We start from the raw sequence: 26984 nt of genomic DNA, 5'->3' as shown, positions 1-26984 counted from the left end.
AGTTGTAGCTGCTCGCTTTAAATGAAAGCGTTCATATTCACTGCACGGGTGTATATGAACACTTTAATTTACACCAAAGCGAGCAGCTTCAACGTTGCATCCTGCAACGTTGATGCTGCTTGCTTTAAATGAAAGTGTTCATATACACTGCACGGGTGTATATGAACACTTTCCTATACACGAAAGTAAGCAGCTTCAACATCCTGCAAAGTTGACGCTGCTCACTTTGGTGTATAGGAACTCTGTTCTCGGCAGCATTTTCGTAAAAAATTACAATTCTGTCGTTATTTTACAAAAAAGCTGCTGAGACTGGATTGCACCCGTAACACCTTAAAACAGGCGCAATCCTCACAGAACACTGTTGTGCTCTACAAGGACGCCCAGGCTCACTTGAGAATAGTAGTGGAGCCTGGGTGTTCTCTTTTGGCGCATTGAATCGTGCTGTTTAGCACCTTCACTGTGCCAAGTTGAGAATAGGGCACTGAGTGACATCTGATATCGCCGACTTCTCGTTAAACTGGGCTCAGTGATCAGGAAAAGATTCGGGGGCGGCTACCTCGTGAAGTGGACAGGAGCTGGGGCACAGTCAGATGCCAGTTGCATGAGACTGGCTCTGTCCCAGGCTTACAAGCCTGTTGGAAGAACGGACTGTCAGAAACAGCATTGCTTTCCCAGAGTACAGAAAATCGTGTATTGAAAATCTGTAGAATACAGAACAAGGTACTGCAACAATTGCACATGGTATATTGTGTAGGTATCTGTTAATAACTTGTCTTTTGTATATTTGTTGCTGTTTTTCTTTGCTCTGTAAATAAGAGGTTACAATTAACTGAACTGCAAATAGCAGCCTGAACACAGATCACAGCATCTAGTGTTAATCTTATTGAGCTATCCGAGTGTCATAGCTCGGACAGTCAATGTACCTGTTGAAGATATCTGTATGCCAGCTGAAGGTCACAAGTTCAAATCCAAACGAGCGACTCAGTCTTTTATCTTTCTTGGAGCAATAAAAGGAGTATGATTGGGCGGTGTAATAATCAAACATGTTATGGCCGCTGCTCCAAAACTGTCATTGCAAGTGTGATAAAAACAAGCATTGGCGAAGTCAACAGTTTTAGTTTCTGCATAGTCAAATAGTTTTCTGTATTGAGGTAATTGTGTTTCTAATGTCCAGGTACATACAGCTGCACATGCCAAGAATTGACTTCACATGCGAGGAATTGACTTCACACGCCAGGCATTCTCATTGTCCGGTACTCACATCGCGACTGGTGTGCCCATCAAATGCGGTGGAGCGGTTTATGGGCATTGCATCGAATTCCTTGCATCGACATGCATTTGCACCAAATTTTTTCCATATAAAAAATGTGCATCAAATGCATTTTTTTCCTTTTTGGGGGGGCTACCCCCAACCCCTCGTTTTTTACCCTTTGTAAACAAAAAAATTAACCCATTACCCCCAAAAGTATGCATTCGATGGACATTTTTTAGATGGAATGGCTTTAGATGCAATGACCAGAAACCCCGTGGAGCTCATTGACATCAAAGGCCAGATGTAGCACATAACATGTATTGCCATTAAATGCCATGTACTCACATCATAAGTGGACTTTTGTTAACAAATACCCATGTACTTGCATCATATGCCAGATATTGATCAAAGGCACAGATACTCACACAGCCACTGTAGATAACCATGAAATGCCCATTGCCAGGAAAGGTATTGCCATTAATGACTAGATACACACTCACTGTCAGGGATTTTCATCAAATGCCCAAGTACTACTACTCCTTCACTGCTAGGAAACAGCATCAAATGCCCTCATACTCGCCCATTGTTAAGGATAACCCTCGGATGAGCAAGCATGATATGATAGGTTTTTTATAACGTGCTTAATACCAGGAGGTTTATAAGCGTGGACCTGGGGATCGAACCCGTGTTGCTCCACATCATCTTGCTTCCAAGGCGAGCACGTTGCTGCTGAGCTATCCTCCTGAGACTCCCATGCACCAGTTTTCAAAGGTCATCAAAAGTCCAGGTACCCCCGCCCCTGCCCACCCCATTGCAAGCTATGGACATCAAATGCCCAGATATTCATCACATTGCTAGGGATTGTCAGCATACGATCATGCCCTCTCCTTATTGCCAGGGATTGCGATCCTGTGCCCCAGCTCTTACCTCTTTGGAAGAGATTTGCAGCAAACACTATTAACTATTATGCCCCATCCCATTTCCATGGATTGCTGTTCAGTGCTGAGATACTCATCCTGATGTCAGGTATTGCCATGAAATGCCCAGGTACTCACCCCTTTGCCAGGGATTGACATCAAATGCCCTGGTACACATCCATTTCCTCAAATGCCTAGGTATGCACCTCATTGCCAGAGATTGCCCTCGCAAACCAAAGAAAGGAGCCCATTGCCAAAGGTAGTCATTACATCATCAGGAACTGAGTCCATGCCAGGGATTTACCCACTGTGCCCAGTTAGCCTCTCAATTTCAAGGAATTACTGTCAAATACCCGGCAACAAATTCCATTGCCAAGGATGTCAACGGATGCCCACACACCCAAAGTCACTTTGCACTTCAAAAATATACTTTGCAACGCTCTGTGAATCATGGTGTTTGTTGGCAGTGCAGAGTCACTTTGCACCGCGCTAAAGGTTCCATGAATTAAGCCCTAAATGCCCTGGTGTAAACCTAATTCCCATGTATTGACATAAAAGGCTCGGGTGTGCCCCACATTGTCAGGGATTGCAAACAAATGCCTAAATACTAGGCTCATGGCCCGGGCTGCCATCAAATGCCCAGATGCGCACCCCATTGGCCTGGATTGCCATCAAATGCCTAAGCACTCAACATATTTCTAATGATTGCTATCAAATGCCTGGTATTCTCTCTTTTCAAGGGCATGCCATCCGTTACATTCTTTGGTACCTACCCCTTTGTGAGTTGTTGCCATTAAATGCTCCAATACTCACCTCTTTGTGAGGGATTGTGTTTGGAAAAGCCCAGGTACTCCCCAATGTGACCCGCACCAATCTCCATGTTCAGGCTGGTGCACTGGACGGGCAGTGTGGCGTGGCTACAAGAGCCACACTGTAGTCTAATGAGCATTGGCATTAAAGAGGAGCCTGGCATGGGAGAGTAGTGCAGCTTTGCTGTGTTCTTCAGCCCTTTCATGGTCCGAGAGCCCCCTAGACTGGAATATGATAGTAGAGAGAGGCAACACTCTCCGGTGGTAGGCTTGCTCTTGGGGTGCATACTTTCTTCTGCTTACTTATTTATTTATTTGCTTTATTGACATGGCGCGGAGCAAGCAGGCATTAGGGCGCACGGCAGCATCTATTCAGAATTCAGGGTCAAAGATCAATTATTCTCACTTCTCACATCCTAATGTGATGAAAGGAGCTCCCTGCTCATGTAATAATCTAACTTCATAGTTCGCTCGCTGGTGCTAAAGCATCATTCACTGAGCCAAAACAACTGTAGTTAAGGCCACATAACACTACATGGGAAGAGTCAAATCTTTTCCTCTGTATCATGTGTTCTCCTCCATGAAGGTTGACCTAAATTGCCATGCAATGTATCTTGCCAAATCCAAATAGACATATCAAATTTAGTGACATTCCATCAATGTTTTCACATCAAAATGATTGCTCAGCTTGCTTTGAAATTTCCAAAGAGGCTGAAAAATCACACTGTAGCCCAATATATCTCGAAATCGCCAGCTTTGATTCTTCAGATTTTTTTTATACATTCATAGACGACATCCTGAAGGTGTGCATGCTATATAATTTAGAAAATAGGATATACCAAACTTAAGATATTCACATTTTAATCAAAAAAACAAATATTTCTGTACATGAGCAGTAGGCACGAAGGCCAAAATGTAATGAAAAATATACCTGAAAAAACTACTAAATATATGCAAACTCCAATACACAGTCGCGCGCGCACAGACAAACACACACACACACACACAAAATTAAGATATGACAAAAAGAAATGAAAAACTTTTGCAAATGAAAATTATTCTGTGAAATGTGAAAGCTGATCCGCCTCACCCAACACACAGTAGGGCCTCCCTACATTGTGCACAGTAGGGCCAAAACGAAATTAAAAACATACCGCAAACATGAAAAACATTCTGCAGCGTGCACAAGATACTCAGCTGTACCAAAGATGCAGTCATGTCACGGATCATGCACAGGAGGGAGAGGTACACAATAATTAAAAGAAATAGACTGAAATTAAAAATATTCAGCACAATGTACAATGTGATCGACTGCTGCCAAGATGCTGCAGGGCCACCATACATGCAGAGTTGGCACAGGGGGACAAAATGGGGTTAATAATATACTGCAAATTGCACAGAAACCTCTACAGCCCCAACACACACACACGCGCGCGTTACCCGATTCTGTCATGTGCGGTTGGCTCAAAGGAACAAAACAAAATGAAAAATATTCTGCAAAATCCACAAGATGATCTGCTGCACCCAACAAAAATATGGCCGCCATGCGTGTGCAGTACAGTCGGAGGGACAAAACAAAATGAAAGATAGACTGTTAAATACAAATATTCCATAAAACGCACAAGTTGGTCAGCCAAATGCAACACACATTAGGGTTGGTGGTACAAAACTAAATGAAACATATTCGGCGAAGTGCAACAGATGCTCGGCCCCACTCAAAACGCAGAAGGGCATGAGCAGTGGGGTCAGAAATTAAAAGCATACCTCAAAACGAAAAGTACTCAGCTGAAAACACAAAATAATCAGCAGCACCCAACAAGTGGTAGTCGCAGAATATTATATGATTTGTTTGAAAAACTCAAAAAGGGACGTCGACTGGGAATGTCAGTAATACTATCCCCAGTGTGACGTCCACTGTACCCATGGTCCTTCAGGCGTCAATGTCCCTCAGATTGTTTCTTTCCGCCATTGTGGTCGGTCAATAATTTGCCGAGTTTCTCATGCTAACACCTTTTTGCTAGACAAAGTTCAACTTTAGACTTTCTTTCTATCCTCTCGTGAACCGCCCATCACACGCTGCACTATCAACTGCTTCGGCAGCTTACGACGGACGGTTCCATCGTCAATGACTACAACTGCTTCGACGATCAAAGACTGCAGCTTTCCTACTCTTCTCCAGTAAGCAGGCTATTGTTTTTGTGACGGAGAAGTCACCCGGCGGCAAATGCACTCACACCTCATGCCACGCTAAGCACACACCCCACATCTCAACATCGACAAAGTCGTTGACCGGTTCGAGCCTTGCAGTGTCTAAGGAGAGGCCCTCTAAATCATCCCTGTCCTCTGGGTCATCACGGTCGCGTTCGCGCGCGTGACATGTCCCCGAAACAGGCACCAACAAGATCGGTTTCAGACACTGTGCCTTAAAAAGCGCTCTTTTCGCACACTGAAGGACGTGCATCGTAAGGAGTATTGACGCCCCCTTCTAATATGTCCAAAATGAGAGAGCTCATTAAAAAACACATTCAACCCAGCTTTCTATGGCCTAAAACATTGAAAGCACACAAATCTTCGAAGCCCCTACATTCCCAAGCCTCTACCTCTAGGGACAGTGGCTATACTACCTCCCAGTACCCCATCTCTAATATCCTATGTCACAAAGAGGCCACAACCTACCCCTTTAGTCTTCACAAAATCAAATGAGTGGACCCCCAAGAGCTTTGATAGACTCATGAGGAGGATGTTCTCCTTTGTAGATTTTATGGACAGACACCCTGATGAATTTAGAAATCCCAAGGCCATAACACAGGGAGTAGGGACATCCAGGGACGAACCATCTGCAAAGGTGCCTAATTTCGACACCTCTCAGCCCAGTGCCTCCAGCCAGGCCCGTCCCACTCCATTAGCTCTTGACCCCTCTCAAGACAACTACATGGTTAACCCCTCAGGTAGTCAGGACCCCGTTCCCAGAAGGACCAAGGGAACCAGTATTGCCAGGATCAATATTATTATGATGATGATGAGGACATTCACATCATCCAATCCCCAGATTACCAGGATCAACCAGTGGCTGATTCACCAATTGGTAACCAGCTCCAATATAATGAGCTTCTTCTCAGGGCTGCAGAGCATTTTAAAATAGACACCCAGGAGGCACAAATTCACGAGGACTTTGTGGAGGATATCCTTGGTGACAAGAAATCTGCTACAGTTTGTCCCCCTCCTGCAATCTGGCCAAAGGCGCATACAGCCCTCCTTCCTTACACCCTCCCTTAAAAGGGCCATCAAACCCTGTATTGAAAAGATGTTCATCAGGGGTCAGCTCAAACCAAATTCCTTAGTTGTCACCACAACAAGGACAAGAGCAGGCACACCTCTGGCCTCCGTGTATGCCCTGCCTGATAAAGAAAGCAAGAAAATCTACACCTTTGGCAGAGAGTTGGCGTCCTAAGCTGCCTACCAAAGTAGGATAGCCAACAAAACTACCCTTTTAGTTAGTTACAACTGCCACACATGGAATGAGCTGGAAAAATAAATTGAAGCCGTTCCAGAGCCCCTAAAATCACAGCTCCTAAAGACATTAGCAGAGGGCAAGCAAGAGACAAACTGCATCTTGAAAAATGACTTAGATGCTGCAGACAATGCAGGCCATATCATAGCTGAGGGCACGTTGATAAAACGTCATGCCTGGCTAAGGCAGTCTGGGTTTAAGCTGGAAACACAGGCCATCCTATTAAACATACTCATTGAGGCCAAAGCCCTTTTTGATAAGGCAGTTGAGGACGCTCTTAAGAGTGCCAAGGAAGTATATGACACCCTCAAGTCTCTCACGCAGCTTTCCAGCAAGCCAAAGAGGGACCTTTAATACCAGAAAGTTCCTCCATGGGGAGGGCCCACAACAATCTTCCAGCTACAATCAGGGTCGCCAGTCACTGTCATGGGGCACCTCTCAGGGAGAGTCCTCCTCCATCTTTCACAGAGGCTACAAAAGGTCCAGAAGTAGAGGGAGATCCTCCTCCTCCAGGGGTACCACCCCAACCAAACAATGATGCCCCGCTCCAAATCCTCTCCCATGCTACTCCAGTCTGAGGTTGTATCTCACAATGACCCACTCATGGGAGGGGATCACCTCAGACAAGTGGGTGTTATTCACTGTGGTGGGCGGTTATTTATAGAACTTCTACAGAAACCTTCCAAACACCAGCCATAACACAGGAAGATGACAGCAGAAGACAAGCGCATTCTGCTAGAGGAAGTCAAAACACTGCTGGAAAAGGACACCATAGAAATCGTCCCGGCAAACCAGGTAACCAAGGGTATCTATTCAACATACTTCCTTGTGCCAAAAAAGACTTAACAATGCGCCTAGTACTAGACCTGCGCTCAGCGAACACATATGTCAAGCCCCAAATATTTCGCATGACTACGCTTCAGGACGTAATTCCCCTCTTAAAACAGGGGATTACATGGCAACAATGGATATGAAAGATGCATACTTTCATATTTCAATGTTCCCAGCAAACAGAAAATATCTGCGCTTCAGAATAGAGGGAGTACACTGCCAGTTCAAGGTGCTCCCCTTCCGCATAGCCTGGTCTCCAAGGGTATTCACCAGGATACTAGCAGTGGTAGCGATGCACCTACGCAGAGAGTCAATCCCAGTGTACCCTTATATAGACGACTGGCTGTTAAGAGGGGAGTCTCCTTAAATGTGCAGACACAACACCCAAAGAACAATCAATCTTCTGTTCCAATTGGGATTCTCTATCAACGAGAAAAAATCAAGCCTCATATGCAGCCAGACAAAACAAATCCTTGGGACAGTCATAAAGACACCAGAGTAGCTAGCTTTCCACTCAAACGACAGCGTACAGAACATGCTGTTGCAAGTACCTCACTATCTAGCCAGTCACCAGATAACAGTACGCAAAGCGATGCACCTACTTGGGATGATGGCCTCATGCATTTACCTGGCCCCACGTGCGTGGCTGTGCATGCGCCGAATGCAAGAATGGTTAGCAAAACAATGGTCTCAGGCAAGCAGTCAGTGGGACAATCTAGTGGTTGTTTCGCTAACCGTGATACAGGCCCTTGGTGGTCCAAAGACAATCTATTAAAGGGAATACCCTTTCGTAATCCACCAGTTCAAGCAATACTAACTGCAGACGCATCAACCTCCGGTTGGGGAGCCTACTACCTTCACCACACAGCTCACAGCCAGTGGTCACACACCACAGCCCAAAACCACATCAACCTCCTTGAACCTCTAGCAGTTCTCAAAGCTTTGCAGACCTTTCAGCAGCACCTAGCAGGTCAAACAGTGCAGGTCCTCACACACAGCACCACTGCCATGTATTACATAAACAGGCAGAGAGGCACAAACTCTCCAAATCTGTCCTAGCTATCTCAGAGAATTTGGAAGTGGGGACTCAAGCGGAACATGTTCCTAGTCTCTCAACATATTCCAGGGTAACTCAATACTTAGCAGACTCTCTGAGCAGAAATCCTCTACCCAAGGAACATGAGTGGAAAATCAACAAAGATATTTTACACTAAGTTTTCTTCATGTGGGGCTATCCTCATATAGACCTATTTGCCACAAGCCCAAACGCACAATGCCCAGACTTTGAATCCAGGTTTTCCCAACAGGATCCAAGGGGAACACCCTGTGGATGAGTTGGTCAGGGAAATTTGCTTATGCTTTTCCACCGACACCACTCCTCAGCAGGATAGTGCACAAGATGCACCATGAACAAGTCACCCTAATCCTGATCGTTCTAATGTGGGCAAGACAACCATGGTTTCCACACCTATTCAAACTAGCAACGTGCAAACCAATCAAAGCTCTGTGCCCCTTCAACATTCTGTCCCAGCACCATAGGGCAACACTCCAACGACATCCTCAATCTATGAACTTGGCACCTTGGCTCCTGACGTCATAGAGTTTGGGCACCTAAACCTTCCTCAAAGGTGTGTGGACATCCTTAAAGAGGCACGTAAAACCAACCCCAGACACTGTTACTTCAACAAAAGGAAGAGGTTAGTCATCTGGCGCAGAGCACAATACTTAAACCCAATACACTTCTTAGCTTCAAACATTCTACATTACATGTTTTATCTACTAGACTCTGGCCTGATATTTAACTCTATTAAAGTACACCTGGCGCACTGTCTGCGTACACCACCTCACAAAACAAGGTACCTCTGTGGAAAGTCACAGTTATCAAGGCTTTCATGGAAGGAGTAAAGAGACTATACCTCCCATCTCCAACCCTCCACCAAGTTGCGACCTTAATGTTTTACTTTCAAAGCACATATGTCCTCCCTTCAAGTACACGAACAAGACCAGTCTAAAACACTAAACCTACAAAACTGCCTTTCTAGTCGCAATCACCTCCATAAAATGAGTAAGTGAGCTACAACCCTGTTATGTACAAGACCCGTTCATATTGTAATTCGCAAAGACAAAATGGTTCAAAATGGTCCAAAATGGTCCTCAGGACACATCCTAGGTGTGGCATCAAAATTCATATTCAATTTCCACGTCAACCAATCCATTGAACTTCCTACCTTTTTCAAAGCTCCATCTAATCCATACCTTATATGTAAGGAGGGCAGTTTTATAGTACATAAACAAGAAAAACATGCTAAGGAAAACAGACTTACTCTTTGTTTCCATAGCACCAAGTAGAGAAGGAGACCACATTTCTAAAAACGCTATCTCTAGATGGATAGTTAAATGCATACAGCTCTGCTATTCACTAAGAAGACTATACCTTTTACACCTAGAGCTCACTCTACAAGAAGTACAGGAGCTACTTTAGCATTTATTGCAAATGTACCCCTAGACACAATTTGCAAAGTTGCTACTTGGAGCTCAGTTCATACATTTACACAACATTACAACATCGATACAGACTCTAAAGCAGAATCACAGGTGGGACAAGCAGTGCTGAAACATCTATTTTCTGCTGTAACTTCTCACAACCCTCTTCCTTCTCCAGATACTGCTCGCTAATCTATGCAAAGCACGTGATCTAAGCAGATCCTAAGCCTCATAAGGCATACATTACTCACAGTAATCATATTTCTGATGCTTGAATCTGCTTAAATTCATATGTGCCCACCCTTCCTCCCCTGCTGGAGTCCAAGGTGCATAGATGTTTCTTGCTCTATCTCGGTTCTCTGCTTTATTACATCTGTAAACACGCTACACATGCAACCTCATGTCTGAAACAAAACAATCTGAGGGACCTCGATGCATGAAGGACCATGGGTACAGTGGACGTCACACTAGGGATAGTATTACTGGCATGCCCATTCGACGTCCCTTTTTGAGTTTCGAAAACAAATCATGTAATACTTCGCGACTACCACTAGATGTCGGCCTATGCAAAGCATGTGAATCCAAGCAGATACAAGCATCAGAAATATGATTATGGTGAGTAATGTATGCCATATATATTATATATATATATATTCAGTGAAAATTAGCGAAGAGAGTGTTAAGGAGTTCAGATTTAATGCAACAATACCCCTGAAATTCAGCATTCCCATTTCAAGCAAGCCCACCTTAACTATTCGCCCCCTGTTGCGCAGCGTATGACCACAATGATGACATCACAAATGACATCACGAATGACATTGTACATGACATCACTGATGGTGTCGCTATTGAAGCTATTCGATATTTAATATTGATATTTTATTTCTATTGTGCTCGTACACAAGGGTTTCAGAGGCGACAAGGCAAGGGAGGGGAACAGGGGAGAACAAAACAGCGATCTGTGCATTGAAGGGGAGAGAAGTGGAAAGTGCGAAGCAGAGGAGAAACAGATACATAATAATAAATAAATAATAATGGCAACAAACAGTGGCAGTGCAGCCAGCAATTTGCAAGTTCTAGGCTTAAGGTAGCCGACAGGGTAGGTCTGATAAGTGCAGGAAGAAAAAATGGGGGGAGGGGCTGTATGGGTACAGATACAGACCCCAGTGCAAGGGGTGGCCTGGAGGCAGTGCGGGGGGGGTGACAGGGTGAGCAGGTACCTGGACCCGGAGGACAGAGGATGGCCAGGTGCACAGTGCCGAGAGAGAACAGAGCAGGGGAGAGGGGGAGCAAAGACAGAAGAAAAGAGAAAGGTATTGAGGTGCTTCCGGAACCGGAGATGGTTCTCCTCAAGTTTTAGAGTGGCAGGGAGGTTGTTCCAGAGGGAGGCCCCAGCCGAAGACACAGATCTACCCCCAGCTCGTTGCTTTGAAAAACGACTGACCCTGAGGGAGTTAGAAGTAGAGGAGCGAAGACCGCGAGAGGGGAGGTATTTGCGGAGGGATATCTGAAGGTATTTTGGACCCAGGCCCCAGAAAGCCTGTGGACAATGCAGAGGAATTTGAATTTAATCCTAGCATCCACAGGGAGCCTATGGAGAGATTTCAGAGATTTCAGAGCTGGAGAGATACGATCCCAGGGCTTGAGGCCACGGACAAGTCTTGCAGTCCTGTTCGGGATGAGTTGCAGAGGGCGGAGAGTAAAGGCAGGTGGATTTAGAAAGAGGCTGTTACAATTGTCCAACCTAGAGAGAACCAGCGCTTTGGATACCATGAGCTTCTGGGGGAAGGAGAAGAAAGGCAGAGTACCTCTGAGGAGGTGCAGTAGGAAGTTTAACTTTTTAGAGACCTCATAGATGTGGGCGGAGAAGGAAAGGGTGGAGTCAAAGATGACGTTGAGGTTCTTAGCCTCACAGATGGGGGTAGGAGGAGGGCCAAGGGAAGCCGGCCAGAGAGTGAGGGGAAAGTATGGTGAAGGTGTGCCAATGAGGAGGATCTCCGTCTTGCTGGAATTCAGACAAAGATCATTGGCGGCACACCAATCTTGAATGGCAGTGAGGCAATCAGAGATGAGAGAGGGAGAGGAGGTGGCCGAGGGCAGCCTGAAAATGAGTTGTCGTCAGCGTAGCACTGGAAATTTGAGCAGAAAATGGCAATGCAGTGGGCGAGAGTTGCCAGGTATTGGTTGAAAAGCCAGGGCGAGAAGTTAGACCCCTGGGGAACACCACAGGTAGAGAGGAAGACAGATGATAGGAAGGACGCAAGTTGGACCTCTGAGGGTCGATCAGAGAGGAAAGAGGTCAGCCAGGCCAGAGCCTGATCAGTGATACCCAGGTTTTCACGGAGACGGTTGAGCAGGATGGTATGGTTGACCGTGTTTAAGGCAGAAAAGAAATCAAGGAGGAGGACAGAGGGAATGTTAGAGTCAAGGTTGGAGAGCAGATCTTCACGGATGTTCAGGAGAGCAGTTTCCATGCTTTTGGCAGCTCTGAAGCCTGAATGGGGGTCATGGAGACAGCCAACAGAATTGGAATGAAGGTTAAGCTGAGAGATGGCCAACTTTTCTAGGAGTTTGCCCAGAAAGGGAGTAATGGAAATTGGGCGATAGTTAGCTGGACAAGAAGAATCAGCTGTGGGTTTCTTGAGAACAGGATGCACAAGGGAGTGCTTCGGTGTGGAGGGGAAGGATCCTGAGGCAAAGGAGTGGTTGCAAAAATCAGCAAGCGCCAGAGCGAGGGTGTCAATGTGGTCCTTGATGGTTTTCGACGAACAGGGATGAACCTGTTTTGACGAGGCTTTCATAGATCGGACTTGTCTAGCAACCTCGTCAGGGGTGAAAAGAGGAAAGGACAAGAAGGATGGTGGGGGGGTGGCTAAAGGAGGGTCAGCAAGCACAGATGGAGAGGGGAGAGGAGGGGTGGGGGTGGAGAAGGTGGACAGGATGTCCTGGGTTTTTGAAATGAAGTGAGAGGCAAGGGCATTGCAAATAGCCTGGGAGGAAACAGGAGGGGAGGAGACTGCAGCAGGGTTGGCCAGCTCCTTGCAGATTTTAATGAGCTCGGCCGAGTTGTTAGATGCAGCAGAGACACAAGCTTGAATGTGGACTCTCTTCTTGGTGAGGACCGAGAGTCGGTATTGCCTTCCTGGCAGGCGACAGGCCAGTTTGTCAGAGGATGAACAGGAAGCCCTCCATTTCCTCTCAGCCGCCCTACACTTACGTTTAAGTGTAGCTAGGTCAGAGTCATACCAGGAATTTCACTTGTCTTTGGACTTCAAACGGATCCTCGTGACGGGGGCAAGAGCATCAAGAGTATCAGAAATTGAAGAGTAGAGCAGAGACAGGGCTGTGTCAGGATGTGAGACAGCCAAAGGTGGAAGGGGGGGAGAGAAAGTGGCGGCAAAAGCCTCAACTGACACACGCTTCATGGGCCGGATGTCCGAGAAGGTAGGTAAAAAAACTTTAGTTTAAGCAGAGTTCAAGTAATCCAATGCATCACATTGTGACAACAATCATAACTCAGAGTTACCCTAGTAGTAAATGTCTGGCATGATTTCATTTTTGCTCTCATTGTTGATCCCTGCTGTCATCTCATGTATGTTCTCATGGCCTAAACAACGGGGGTGACTTCAAGTTAAGATGTTCGTCACCTCTCTCGCCCACAAAATTTCATGGGTTTTGTTGCAATTAATTGGACCATTACATTTTGTTTTAACTAAAGTTATTTCACAGAATGTTAAGGATTTTGTTATGCTAAATCTTCTCCATTGATCAACAATTAGGATAAAATATGATGGCCCATAGGCCCCCTAACTAGTAAATAAGTAGATGCCCGTGCACTGTCCGTGTTGGAACAATTAGGATTAAAAAAACAGGGCTCATTTGTTCTGTGCCTTTTTTTATTTCAAATGTAATCTCCCCTGAAATTTCCCACAGACACATGATCACGATCACTGTGGCACCACCTTGTGTTCCTGCAGTAATCCTTCCCATGATAATGCAGCGTTTGCCAATTACAGAGCTAATGAGAAAATGTTTGATAATTACAGTCTTCCCCCTGCCCCTGCAACTCTCCATGTGCACCCCCTCCTCCTTTTCAGCTCTCTCCATCTCCCCATAATGTGTATATATCCTATATATCCCTCTTGACCCTTTCCTTTAATCCAATTCCCCATGCGCTTTTCCATGACACATTTTTTGTTTTTTACCACTGATTCCTTCGATGTCCCCACAGGAATCCAGCAGGGTTCCCACTGTAAACGAAAATTATTTATTTATTTATTTATCTCACAAAACGAGCTCTACAGCCTTCCCCAAAGTGGCTTCTGAACTATGTATTCGCCCCCCCCAACCCTGATCCGATGTTAAACCACTCCTTTTCCTCGAAATATCATTTTGAGTCCTTTTTTTTTTCTTTTTCACCTTCCATGAAATGACCTCGGAATCTCTTGCAAGGAGCAAAAGAAATGGTGGATTTTCATTTCTGAAAAGCTTCAGTGATGCAATGCATCATGGGAGATATATAAAAGATTTTCAGCACATGGGCCATCCCCTTCTCCATCAAATTTTTTAAAAAAGAACTGCATGGATTTATATGAAACAAAAAAATTAATATCTGCTGTGCTTTGTGTCCAGTTTGTTAATTATTTGGCGCAAATCATCCATTGTTTTTTTTTGGTGTGTGTGTTCAATAAATGCTCCGTTTTCTCTATGGCAACATGACTAGTAGTATGCTAAAAATAGATTTTTTTTCTTTCCCTAATTCCTCATAACTTTTGAAGTGTTTAACGGATGTTCCACAAAATGTCAAGTTTGGATGAGCAGTGGCAGACATTAGTTGGGAACATTTCTAATTCTTGCAGCGGGTCAATATTTATTAATAAGAACATGTGGTGTGTAGTCAATGTAAATTGGTTTCATCTTAATTGTAGCGGAGCCAGTCGCTGAGGGAGTCGCAGTCCTTGCAGTCATCCTTCTCTCCTGGTCCTGATCCTACCTGCAGTCTGTCTACAGTCTCTACTGAAAGGGAGTCTCTACATAAAGTCCTCCCTGCCGCGGAGCGGCCGCGGAGCCAGTCGCTGAGGGAGTCGCAGTCCTTGCAGTCATCCCTCTCTCCTGTTCCTGATCCTACCTGAGTGTCCCCCCCGTTGGATGCGCCCTGGGGGCTCTGTCCGCGGCCCTCCCGGGGGCGTCTGTAAGGAGTCCCATCTGCACCTCGAGTGCCTCGGGGCCGCCGCCTCTGCTTGCGGAACCGATGGAGTTCGGGTCGTCGGCGGTGGAGGGGGCGGAGGGCCCAGCTCAGGGATTGACAGAAGCAAGAGCAGAAGCAGCTCTCGTAACCACGGCGCTGATCCACGCCTCTCCTGAAAGAGCTCCCCCCACGTCCAGTCCAGGTACTGCGGCTTCAACCATCCACTCAACTGGCCCACTGGGCTCTAACGGCGAGAGAATTTCGACAACAGAAGGGGAATGGGCAGAGATTGAGGAGGTGAACAGCATTCCCTCCCCTACGCCACCCCATATGCGAGGTCACCCGACATCCAAGCAGAGAGCAAAGCTCACCCGACCTTCAACAAAAAAAAACCCAAGCAAAAAAACCCGACATCAAAAAACAATGAAACCACCACAAGCCCATCAACGCACAAGTCCACATTGAACTCCTCGCAACAACAACAACTACACCAAAAAAAAAAAACAAACATCAAAGCCAGGCCGAATGGCCCCGTGAAGACAGCACGCGGCAAAAATCAGCTGGGTATGACGGTGGTAGACTTCTTTAAACGCTTGGGTAAAAGAAAACTTGCCATCGATGCAGAAATCTCGGACGCGGACATTCTTGAAGCAATCACTGATCCAGCGCCTTCCTCCAAACTGAGGAAAACAGAAGGAAGTATGGGCCTCAGGCAGCCCCCACGGACAGAAACCCAGCCGCTTGGCCGAAATAGCGAGAACCAGCCAATCTTGGGTTCACCTCCACTTAGCGCACTAGAGGACGCATCAACAGGCGGCAACGAATGGGGAGGCCCAGCCCCCCAGCTTTTCAGTGAAACTACCCCAATACCCGCGATTGAGAATCCTGGCGATGCAACTCCGAGCACCCTAAGGAACTCCCCGCCCTCCAGTACTCAGCCCGAGAAAACAGACCCGTCAGTGCTTCTCCCTAACTCCAGCATCCAGGGCGCTAAGAAAGATCGACCCCCCCTCCAGCACCAAACACCACAGTCCCCGGGCATCCGGGAAAGGCTGGCCCCCGGATCCACACTTTCCATCTCCGGACTTACAAAGATGCCAACCCAGCCAGAACCAAGGCAACGTCGAATGTCCGCAGCTGGGTTACCGAGGGTAGCATCACGCCAAACCTCAGAGGAACCTCTATCTCAGCCAGAGGGGATAAGTCCAAATCCTCGGGCCCCCCTTGACAAAAAACTCCAGGAGGCAGCAAACCAGAAACTGAACAAACATTGCGCCCTCACTCCTCACCAAGTGGCACAACAACTATCGCTGGACGAGGTCTTTGCGACACCAATTAAAGCTAGAAGAACCAGCGAGGTGGCTCCACAAAGCAAACTGGAAACTCCTGGCAGGAAACATGATTCCTTAGCGCTCATGTCAGCAATAACAATAGCTCTCGCCCCCTTCTGCAAGCTCCACGAGGCATTGAGTGACTCACTGAAAGATCAGACCACCCTACTCGCAATGACCCACACCAAATTGCTTTTCCTTGAAGGGTATATAACAGCCCTGGAGGTCCGCACAAACGAAAAGACCACACCTGTCTCAGAGTGCTCTTTAGTGCTCACGGGACAGGACAGGCAGGTACCAAAGACCCACTTAAGGACAAACACCGCCTCTCAAACAGAACCCCGTTGCCCACCGAGGGGCCCGGCAGAAAACCTGTCCACAACTTTAAAACAAAAGCGGGAAGGGAACTATGCGCTTTTCAGCGCGCCTACAATCAACCCTAAGCCCACTCCGACGTCAACAAAAGCACTGGCACCTACATCGGATAGCTCAATCCCCATAATGGAAGCCGGCAAGGTCCCGGCGGCAAAGGCAACTCACTCCCAGGGTATCAAGAACAGTACCACAACCCCTGGGTCCAACCCTGCACAAATTGTATTAACTCTCGGAGCCCCGCCAAGCTCAATCTTGGCAATTGACCGGCTCCCCCAAGAGATGACGGCTAAGAACAAAACACCACCGGATACAGCACCTGCTTCAAGCAATAAACCGCCTGATAACCAGCCCCCCTCAACATCACCCAAATCGGTCGAAGACTTTCTGAGGGACAAGGTCGCGATGAACATCTCCCAGCACTTGAACTCAACGGCCGACTCAGACCTTATAGACCTGACATCTGATAAAGTCAATTCTCCCATCCAGCCTCAGACGGGGAGAAACGGGAGCCCGGGACCTCCACACCCCAGGTCGAACCCCCGGGCAAGACCAAACAAAGAGACTCACCCGAAACAGCCCTCCAAACAAAAAACAGTCGCTCCCCGGGCGGAATCATCAAGAACCCGAGCGAAGAGAACCCGGTCGAGGTCCTGGGAAATTCAAAGAGTCCATAGAAGACCGAAAACAACTCACCTCCTAAACAAACAGTTAGCACAAAGACCAGAACCGCAAACAACGACGTACAAGCTTGAACAGAAAGCCTGGAATAAAGATTTTCAAACTCTGAACAGAAACACTATACTTAGAATCTCCAGTAAAACAAACTCGCTAAAAAACCTGAGGTCAGAAGATCTGGCACTGGTAGAACCGTACCACAAAAAGGCAATAGCTAAAGCATACATACACCTAAAATCGTCCTTCCAGATAAAAGATTTTGAGGAGGTCCAAAGAGAGCTACACAAGCAAGGAATCAGGATACTGGACTGGGTGGAGAACAGAGGTGATGTATCACAGAGGAGAGAAAAGTCCAGAACTCCGCAAACGAGACGCCAACTAACTCCAAATCGGAGGAGACCTCATTCAGACTCCTACTCACGCACCCCCCGATGGAGAGCAAAGAAAACAGTTTCTCTGGCAAGTCAACATCACACAACTAACCAAAAGAATACTAACTCAGGACCTTTTCGGAGAAACCCACCCCAAAACGCCCTTGAGAACAATGATTCGAGAGAACGAGTTTCAGATCACAGCTCCCACATGGAAGCCAGGGCCAAAGAAGTAAGGGTGGTAACAGCAAAGGCGACAGAGCAAAAGCGGCAGCACTACACCCAAGTTAGAGCTCGAGACTTCAAATCCCAGGACGTGCAACCGTCCCCAAAACAAATCAACGACAGAATCAGAGAACACCCACAGTTACAGGAGGATCAAAACACAAGGACTTCGTTCTGGTCCAGGCTGCCGAACGTTTTTTCACTATTCTCGAAAAAAAAATAGCAACCCGAGGCCCCCGCAGCAGGGCCGGACCGGGCGAACGGAGAAGAATCCCCCGGGGCTGCAGCTAACATCCTCAAACTAGGATCTTGGAACATGTGTGGGTTCAAACATCTGACGCAAAGAGGAGGAATCAACCTAGGGCAGTTTGACATCTTGGCCCTACAAGAAACTTGGCTTACGGAGGTTCCAGCTCTTGATGGCTTTGAAATTGTGCTCGTGCCGGCTGCGAAAAGCCACCTCGGCAGACCATCATCAGGAATTCTCCTGGCGGCCCGAGCGGGCAGCGGAATCAGCATATCAAAAGTTCTAGTAACCTCGAAACATCACCTGGTCGCCACATTGTCATGGGACAATAAACCAGCACGAGATAAACCAAACAAAGACGCGGGTCTGATGCTCATCCTTGGAATCATCGTGGTGTACTGGAACCCTCAAGTAATCTCGGACGGAAAGTTCCTCAAACTGATAGAAACAGCAATCGACTCCCTCCGTGTGGATGAAAACACAGCCCACATAATAATATGCAGAGACTTAAACGCAACCTGCCAGCCAAGAACGGCATGGCCAAGAGCAGCGAACCGAAAGAGCAAATCTGAAGACAGAGGAACCCAATGGAACGACTTGATGGCGTCAAGAGGGCTTCTCAATTTGGCCCAGTTATTTCCCAACCCAAACAGACTCCCGACATGGGAAAGAATGAATAAGTCTGCTACAATAGACTACATCTTCATATCCCCAGAAACTCAGATGGTGATGTCCTCTTTCGACGTGATCGAAACCGAAGCGAGTGACCACAACTTACTTCAAGCCTCCTGGTACTCATTCAGAGGAAAAAACAACTCGACAGGCTACTCGGTCGAAAGCAACAACCAAGGGACCCGCCTCAGACTAACGGAAGAACGCATCGCCCATTTAACATCAAAATATAGAGCAGGCGGTCCATCACCAGACTACCAACCACTCTTAAGCCCCTTCAAAGTCACCTCGAAAGGGACAAAATCCACGGTCGTGACCAAATCCCATAACTTCGACAAACAGGTGGTGGAAAGAAGGGCAGTATTGAGAAGACTAAGAAGGCGGATCAAAACTAACTACTCGGAAGCCATGCAAGCAGAACTGACTGACAGTGGAAACGAAAAAATACAAAGCCTGGATAAAAAACTACCGCATAACCTTATATCAAAACGACTCAGAAGCCATGTTGAAAAAGGGGGCCGGAAAAGATGCCAGAGAATTCTGGAAACTGTTAAACCAAGCGGGCCCCGCATACCAAACAAGCCCCTGCAACGCAGTAAGTGAAGAAAACTGGAAAACTTACTTCACCGATCTGTTTCAGGAACCACCATCAGCGTCGTCCTCAATTCAAGCTGAGGCTGAAACAGAGTGGGTCAACGTTTCTGATAAAGAAGACATCCAAGACGCACTCAGAAAACTCAAAGCCTTGCGAGCACCCGGCCCAGACGGGATCACAAATTCTGACTTGAAATCCCACGCTGAAAACTGGGTCCCCTTCATCAGCCAGGTGTTCAGCAACTGCTCAACCACTAGAACCATCCCGAGGTCCTGGACTTCTGCCACAGTGGTCCCTATCTACAAAAAGGGAGCAAAGTCAAACCCACAGAACTACCGACCAATTGCACTCCTGGACACAATCGGGAAGATATACGGGTCTCTGCTGCTAAAACGATTCCAAAAATGGGCGAGGGCAGCTCCGTGTGCAGACCCATTTCAAGCAGGCTTTAAGAAAAACTCATCCGCCACGGTAAACATTATGCTACTGAGCATTATCAAAAGCAAGACCATTCAATCCACATCGAGAGTCTTTCTCTCGTTTATAGACCTATCGCAAGCATTTGACCTGGTGGATCGAACAAAGCTATGGGAGAAGTTAACAGCATGGGATTGCCCCCCGAGCATCCTCGCCCCAATAAAAGCCCTCCACAAGGCCACCACCATGAGGGTCAAGCTAAACCAGCAGGGCCTACTCTCCGGAGAGATTCCGACCAATCGAGGTGTGAAACAGGGGTGCCCATTGGCACCAGAACTCTTCATAGCCTTCATTGGTGACCTGAAAGAAATAAACAAGAGTTCCAGATCATTCCCCCCCAAAATAGGCAACGTACCAACAGCACGTTTGCTATATGCCGATGACATCACCTTACTGGACAGAACAGAAATCGGTCTCCAGAGACAAATGACGGCCCTGGCTGACTACATCAAGCAGGCAAACCTTCTTATAAACAAAGCAAAAACAAAAGTCCTCATACTGGAAAAAAAAAACAGAAGACTGAAGCGCTTCAACTGGAGCCTGGAAAAAGTCAACGTCGAAACAGTGCAAAACTTCAGATACCTGGGAATAATAATAGATAGCACTCCTACAGACTCAGCCATGCAAAAAGACCTTTGGAGGAAAGCCAGACTACTGACCTCCCAAGCCCGACTTCTGGATAAAAAGTTTGGTCGCTTCTCACTGATACCTATGATAAGGTTCTACAAAGCCAAGGTGATACCTGCCTTGACGTATGGAGCGGAGGCGATGCCAGCCATACCAATGACAATATGGAAAAAACTTGAAGGCTTCTTTTGGAAAGCAGCCCTGAACCTCCCAAACTCCACCCAGATCGAAGCAATCAGGCGTGAACTGGGCCTCTCTTCACTGAGTGCCAAAGTGAATCTAGCAAGCATATTCCTATATAGGAAAACAATCCTTCCTGACGCGCCCTGCCTCTACAACCTAATAGATCTGGAGATCAAAGCAGGCACCTGTAGGCTGATTGTCAAATGGGCCGAGCAGATACAATCGCAGTTGACCGAAATTGGCTGCTCCAACGAAGACCTTATCAAGAACCCCAATAAAATTAAAAAAAAATTGGAAGAAGTAGACTGGATTGACACCCAAGAGCGTGCCAAAGGAAACAAAACAATGGCTCTTTTTCCTCATTCCCCAAAGAAGCTAAATCAAACAACACAACTACTCAGAAGATTCCCAAGCAAACCATTACGGCAATTCCTCTTAAGAGCCCGCTTAACCTTGCTACACACCAACGAAATCCTGTTCTTGAGAGGTCAGTCACCCTCCAAAACCTGCCGCCTATGCAAAGCTGACACAGAAACAATTAGACATCTGCTAGTCCAATGTCCTGGGACTGAACACGCTCGTCAAGCCTATCTACTCCCTCTCCTGGAAACCCACGTTGTGAGTGAAGAGGAAATATGGTGGGCTCGTCTAATCAGCGGCCAGAAGACAAACTGGTCTATTACAGCGGGAAAAATCTTACAAGTCGCCTTAGCGCAGTGCTTACAAGGGGCATCTGCCAAAGTCACCGTCTAATCAAAGCAAAATCAAGCATTTGTTAAAATCCAGAAAGATGGATAAACACAATAATAAAAAATAAAAAAAAATTGTAGAGCCACTATATATATTAATATATTTATTTGACAAAAATGCGTTGTCATTGGCGTCCCCTTGCCTTCATTCCTGCATGAGGCTGTATTGGAAATAAGGATCTCCTTCAGCTGATGTCGGACTGATGGTGAATTTGCTTTTGATGGCATATGGCAGCAAAGGGCAAGTGGGGGAAGTCCCCTCTGTAGAACATTTTGAAAATCAGTCAAACTCGAAATAGACACTTTTTTAAAATTCAAAAATATTTCTATAATTCGGCCCTGACCAGTTGGTCCGGAGAAACAACAGATATGCGTGTTTGCAGATGACGCATGGTCACGCATGACCACCCCATGTTCAGCAGCAACATGCTCGGAGTAAGCGTACACATGCGTAATACATGCGTAATACAAGTGCGCACAATAGGTAAAGACACGCAAAGACAATACGCACGAAGTGTGTGTGTGTAGAATGGCTGATCACACATGAGACAACACGCATGGACAATATGCGCAAACAGCATGCATGAACAATATGTGCAAAGCACACATGTGCCGGATGCTGAAAAGCAAGTCAGTACTACAGTCACAAAATGCACGCCTGTGCCACACAAGCAGACACAAATATGGCCAGAATGTGCATGCCAGTTTGAACAACGGGCATAGACAATATGCAAGTGCATGCAATGCGCGCGGCAGGACTCTGCAGACAATGCCCAGGGGATAACATTCACAAACGACGCACACAGAATGTGTATGCACGGCACGTGTACAAAGGAGTGGCACAAAAAGGCACACACACACACAACGACACATTCCACACACACACATTACACTCTCCACAAACACACACACACACACAAGGAGGAAATCAGTGGAACATGTTTTTAAAGAGTTTGTCTCACCCATTAAAAGGTCAAGTCTACAAAATGTGGCAATGCCAAGGTAAAACACGCAGCCTAAAAATACCCATTCACCGGGTCCAGAGTCCATTACACTCCCAAGGCCATCTCAGGGGACAGTTGCTTGACATATTAGGTGCCTCACACGCTTTTACAGTCAAAGAGAGGCCAGTCGAGTCGTGGTGTCGTGTCAGTAAAGGTCCCACGTGCGGTGCAATGGTCTCTAGATATAAACTCCTGGATGAAGGCCTGCTTCGCAACTGCATTTTCTCCAAAACGGATCACCAGTTGGTACTGCCCATGTCTACATGTCATTTGATGTTTTTATTTTCAGGTGATGGGAGGGACCAGATCAACCTCCCCGTCAATGAACACATGATTAGAGATGACGTCACCTCGAGCATCAGCGCTTGAGATCCAGCACCTGGGTAGATTCGCGTAATACGTCAGTGGTCTGGTTCCATGTCTGAGCGGGCAGTTGCTATTACAAAAGGCCCGCTGCTTAGCGCTCGCCGTGGAGACATCAGAGGCAAACTGGCACACCATTAGCCAGAGACTCTGCCCTACTCCTGGCCAGGCTTGAGGCGGGTTAACCATATCTTGGGTTTACTGTATTGAAATGTTGTTATGTCAATAAAACCGTTCACATATATTTACATTTATAAAAATCATCCCAGTTAATTAAATCCTTTTGCATTTCTAACATGCAATACAGTTAAAATATTTCCAGTTAAAAGGAATGAATTACTCAATGTTAGTATCTAAGTAAGTATTGGAACAATCTTCAAAATGATGTGTTTGGAAATATGTGTAAAGGTTTTGTACTTAAAGGTAGGGATGAATGCCATTTCATTGGAAATATTTAAACTGTTATGTATGTTAGAAGTTAACGACATCCTCGTGAGAAGGTTTTAACTGGAAATGTCCAGCTGTCTTCTTTTTGTAGATATATATATATACTAGTGCTTGGTCCATTTCTGAGAGGTCCCCATTGGTGATGGCCTCAGGATCACACAATTTGGTCATGCAGAGGTCAGGACTGTAACTTCAATCTCCTGCTTCCTAATTTTACAGTTTATCCACTTGCCCACATTTACTTTCCTCCTATGTCATATTTGTTGCGAGGCACCACAGGGTGGGCACAAGAGGGTGTGTGGGGGGGGTCAGATCCATTCCTTTTAATCCCAGATCTATTGCTTTCAATCTCAACCCATCCAGACCCCTGCATTTGAAACACCCAGGTGCTCGTTATGGTTCGAGCGATGGAAGAATCCGACCGAAAGCCCGTGCGGTCAGACCAGCTCTCTCGGTTCACTCTGATCAGTCTCTGGGCTCACCGGGGAATTGGATCCGGGGGAATGGGCTCACCGGGGAGTTGGATCCGGGAGGTTCCCAATGCTAGCCACTCGCCTGTGTGGTGAAGCCAGCAAAGCCTCCACCGTGCAGATCTGCTGTGGCAGCAGCCCTCACTCTTGCAGTTGAGACGGATATTGCGAAACCTCCACCGTGGAGATCTGCAGAGGCAACAGCCCTCACTCTTGCGGTTGAGACGGATATTGCGAAGCCTCCACCGTGGAGATCTGCAGTGGCAGCAGCCCTCACTCTTGCGGTTGAGACGGATATTGCGAAGCCTCCACCATGGAGATCTGCAGTGGCAGCAGCCCTCACTCTTGCAGTTGAGACGGATATTGCGAAACCTCCACCGTGGAGATCTGCAGAGGCAACAGCCCTCACTCTTGCGGTTGAGACGGATATTGCGAAGCCTCCACCGTGGAGATCTGCTGTGGCAGCAGCCCTCACTCTTGCAGTTGAGACGGATATTGCGAAACCTCCACCGTGGAGATCTGCAGAGGCAACAGCCCTCACTCTTGCGGTTGAGACGGATATTGCGAAGCCTCCACCGTGGAGATCTGCAGTGGCAGCAGCCCTCACTCTTGCGGTTGAGACGGATATTGCGAAGCCTCCACCGTGGAGATCTGCAGTGGCAGCAGCCCTCACTCTTGCAGTTGAGACAGATATTGCGAAGCCTCCACCGTGGAGATCTGCAGTGGCAGCAGCCCTCACTCTTGCAGTTGAGACGGATATTGCGAAGCCTCCACCATGGAGATCTGCAGTGGCAGCAGCCCTCACTCTTGCAGTTGAGACGGATATTGCGAAGCCTCCACCGTGGAGATCTGCAGTGGCTGCAGCCCTCACTCTTGCAGTTGAGACGGATATTGCGAAGCCTCCACCATGGAGATCTGCAGTGGCAGCAGCCCTCACTCTTGCAGTTCACACGGATATTCCACCTCCTCCCAATGCAAATCATTGCAACTGGGTTTCATCATCGCAAGAAAAACAGGTCACAGTCTGATCAATTTCACCGATTCCACGCCCTATGCTGAGGGGGTGAAACGCTAGGGGCATTCTGCTTATGGCAATGTCACAAAGGACGAAAAATTATGAGCAAAACGGTTTTACCCAGATTTTTACTGCATTCGAATGAAATAGAATGAGGCTGGAAATTGACCCAAATTTCTAGAGCTTTTTTAACTTTTTAGGGTGTGTAATGCAAGCCATCACCAACTTCTCCTACCACGAAGTACACAATTTGGCTCATGTAAGCTCTGACATGTTGAAACAACCCAGATTTTATTTGACATCATTTGACATTCTGGCACTTGCAACAATTCCTTTATAAGGGGAACATTAAAACCACAACAACCAGAATGCAAAATAGTGTGAAAAAAGGCAGGTCCAGCCAATCATCTCAAAGCTGAAGATGCCTGCTTGTTTGCCCTCCACCGTGCACTGTGCACCCCTTACCTTAAAGCAGTAGCTGGTTTCCTCCCCGTCCCAGATGGTTCGGGGAAGGGGGAATTTCCGGCGAACTCTGTATTTGCCAACAGCGCCCAGAGGCCTCCCTCTCAGCTTTTCGGCCTCCACGTAGTGCGCCTTGAGCCAGAGTTGCTGCAGCTTCGGGTGGCTGGGGGGTGAGAACTGGTAGCTCTCCAGGATCTTGTAGAGCTCTCGGAAGTTTCCGCGGTGGAAGGCCACCACTGCCTTTGCCTTCAGCACCGACTCGTTCTTGTGTAGGTGGTCGCAGGCGGGCAGCGACCACAGGAAGCGGCCCAGGCGCTCAATGTTGCCCCCCTGCTGCAGGACCTCACAGACACAGGCCACCTGCTCCTGGGTGAACCCAAAACTCATGGCGGCAGTTCAAGTGTGTGGGTTTGAGGGCCAAAGGAAAAGTTCTCAAGGGGGCTCTGCGGCCTTTAATTGTCTCTTGAAGCACAGGCCCTTCAAGTACCGGGTACAGAGCGAGGCTTTGAAATGACTGGATGATGAGCCACCCCAAAGCTTCGCTGACAGATGAGACCCTCAGAAACTTCGTTGACAGATGAAGCCCTCAAAAGCTTTGTTGACTAACAGCGTCTTGAAAGAGTCTTGGACAAGACTCTTGGTTGGCTCCTAGAAAACGATTGACTTGAATTCCTCTTTGGACAGCAAGACCTTCAAATCCCTCTTGGATAAAGAAACTCGTGGACGCAGATGAACCAAAACGTCTCTTGGTGCGTAAATTCTCCAAATTGAAATACTCTTTCGGGGATGAAGCCGGCACACCAAGGGCAGGTGCGTGGCAGGAACTGAGCTGCGCCAGGTCTCCCACTGGGGGCCTCGCTACGGCATCCCAAGCCTCAGCCTGTCTGGCACATGGCGTGTCGGAAGTGCGGAGCGCTGGGTGCAATGAGTCCCGCGTCCCAAGCGGTGCCTCCAGACTTGGACCCTGCCAGCAGGAAGGGCTGTCACTCAGAGCTTTGCCTCACGCTCCAGCAGTCTCTGCCTCTCTCTCCCCGTCTCCCGGCAGTGACTCCTGGCTCCCTTCCCATGCCCTGGGTAGACTTGGGGGGTATCGGTTACAGGCTCAGCCCACAGGCGGCCGCGAGCGCCCCACCATTGGTTCCCCATCCAGCCCATTAGGAAAATTAATACCTCTCTCCGGTTTCCCGAGCCGCTGCGCTCAGAGCTAATGCCGTTTTCTGGAAACCCGAGACTTCCCGCGGAGGGTCACGGGGGCCGCTGTGAAGGGCAGGGTGCAGGCTCCTCTCGCTTCTGCACCCCCCCCCCCCTCCAGTCCGCAGTAGCTGTTCTCTTCCCACCAGCGTCTGCCCCCCACTCCCTCCAAACATTAGGTTATATCAAGTCCTAGGTTATAAAAGGGCGCCCACCAAAGCAACTTTTCTCTACTTTAGGCGCTTCTTTAATAGCATGGTCGGCCATGACGCAGTCATAACACCCCCTCACCCTCCCCGCGCGCGTCCATGCGTCCGCTGGGTGCCTCTTCCTGCACTGTAGCTTCCACTTGCGCTGTGTTATTTCCATAGTGGTTATTCTCCCCGTGCTTTCTGTCTCTCCCTCACTGACTTACATGTTCCCCCCTCCCTCCCCCTCACACGCACCTGCTTCATTTTCCCAGGTAATCTCCGCTGTGCTCTCTCAGTCTCTCTTGACGCCAGACTCTCTTCC

The 26984-nt window shown here is 47.5% G+C and overlaps 1 protein-coding gene across 1 annotated transcript in view; it reads right to left on the bottom strand.

Annotated features, from left to right (window-relative positions):
- LOC138566879 (homeobox protein six1b-like) overlaps positions 1-26443 on the bottom strand; it is a 132658-nt gene extending 106215 nt beyond the window's left edge. The window contains exon 1 of the mRNA XM_069644598.1: positions 25284-26443. Coding sequence (XP_069500699.1) covers positions 25284-25667 — 384 coding nt within the window. The 5' untranslated portion in view covers positions 25668-26443. The remainder of the gene's footprint in view (positions 1-25283) is intronic.
- Positions 26444-26984: the final 541 nt, after the last annotated feature.

The sequence above is a fragment of the Ambystoma mexicanum genome, chromosome 2p (assembly GCF_040938575.1).
Source record: "Ambystoma mexicanum isolate Mex_15411 chromosome 2p, UKY_AmexF1_1, whole genome shotgun sequence".
NCBI lineage: Eukaryota > Metazoa > Chordata > Amphibia > Caudata > Ambystomatidae > Ambystoma > Ambystoma mexicanum.
Note: the sequence above shows the minus strand (reverse complement) of the source record. Positions and strands in the feature narration are given on the sequence as shown.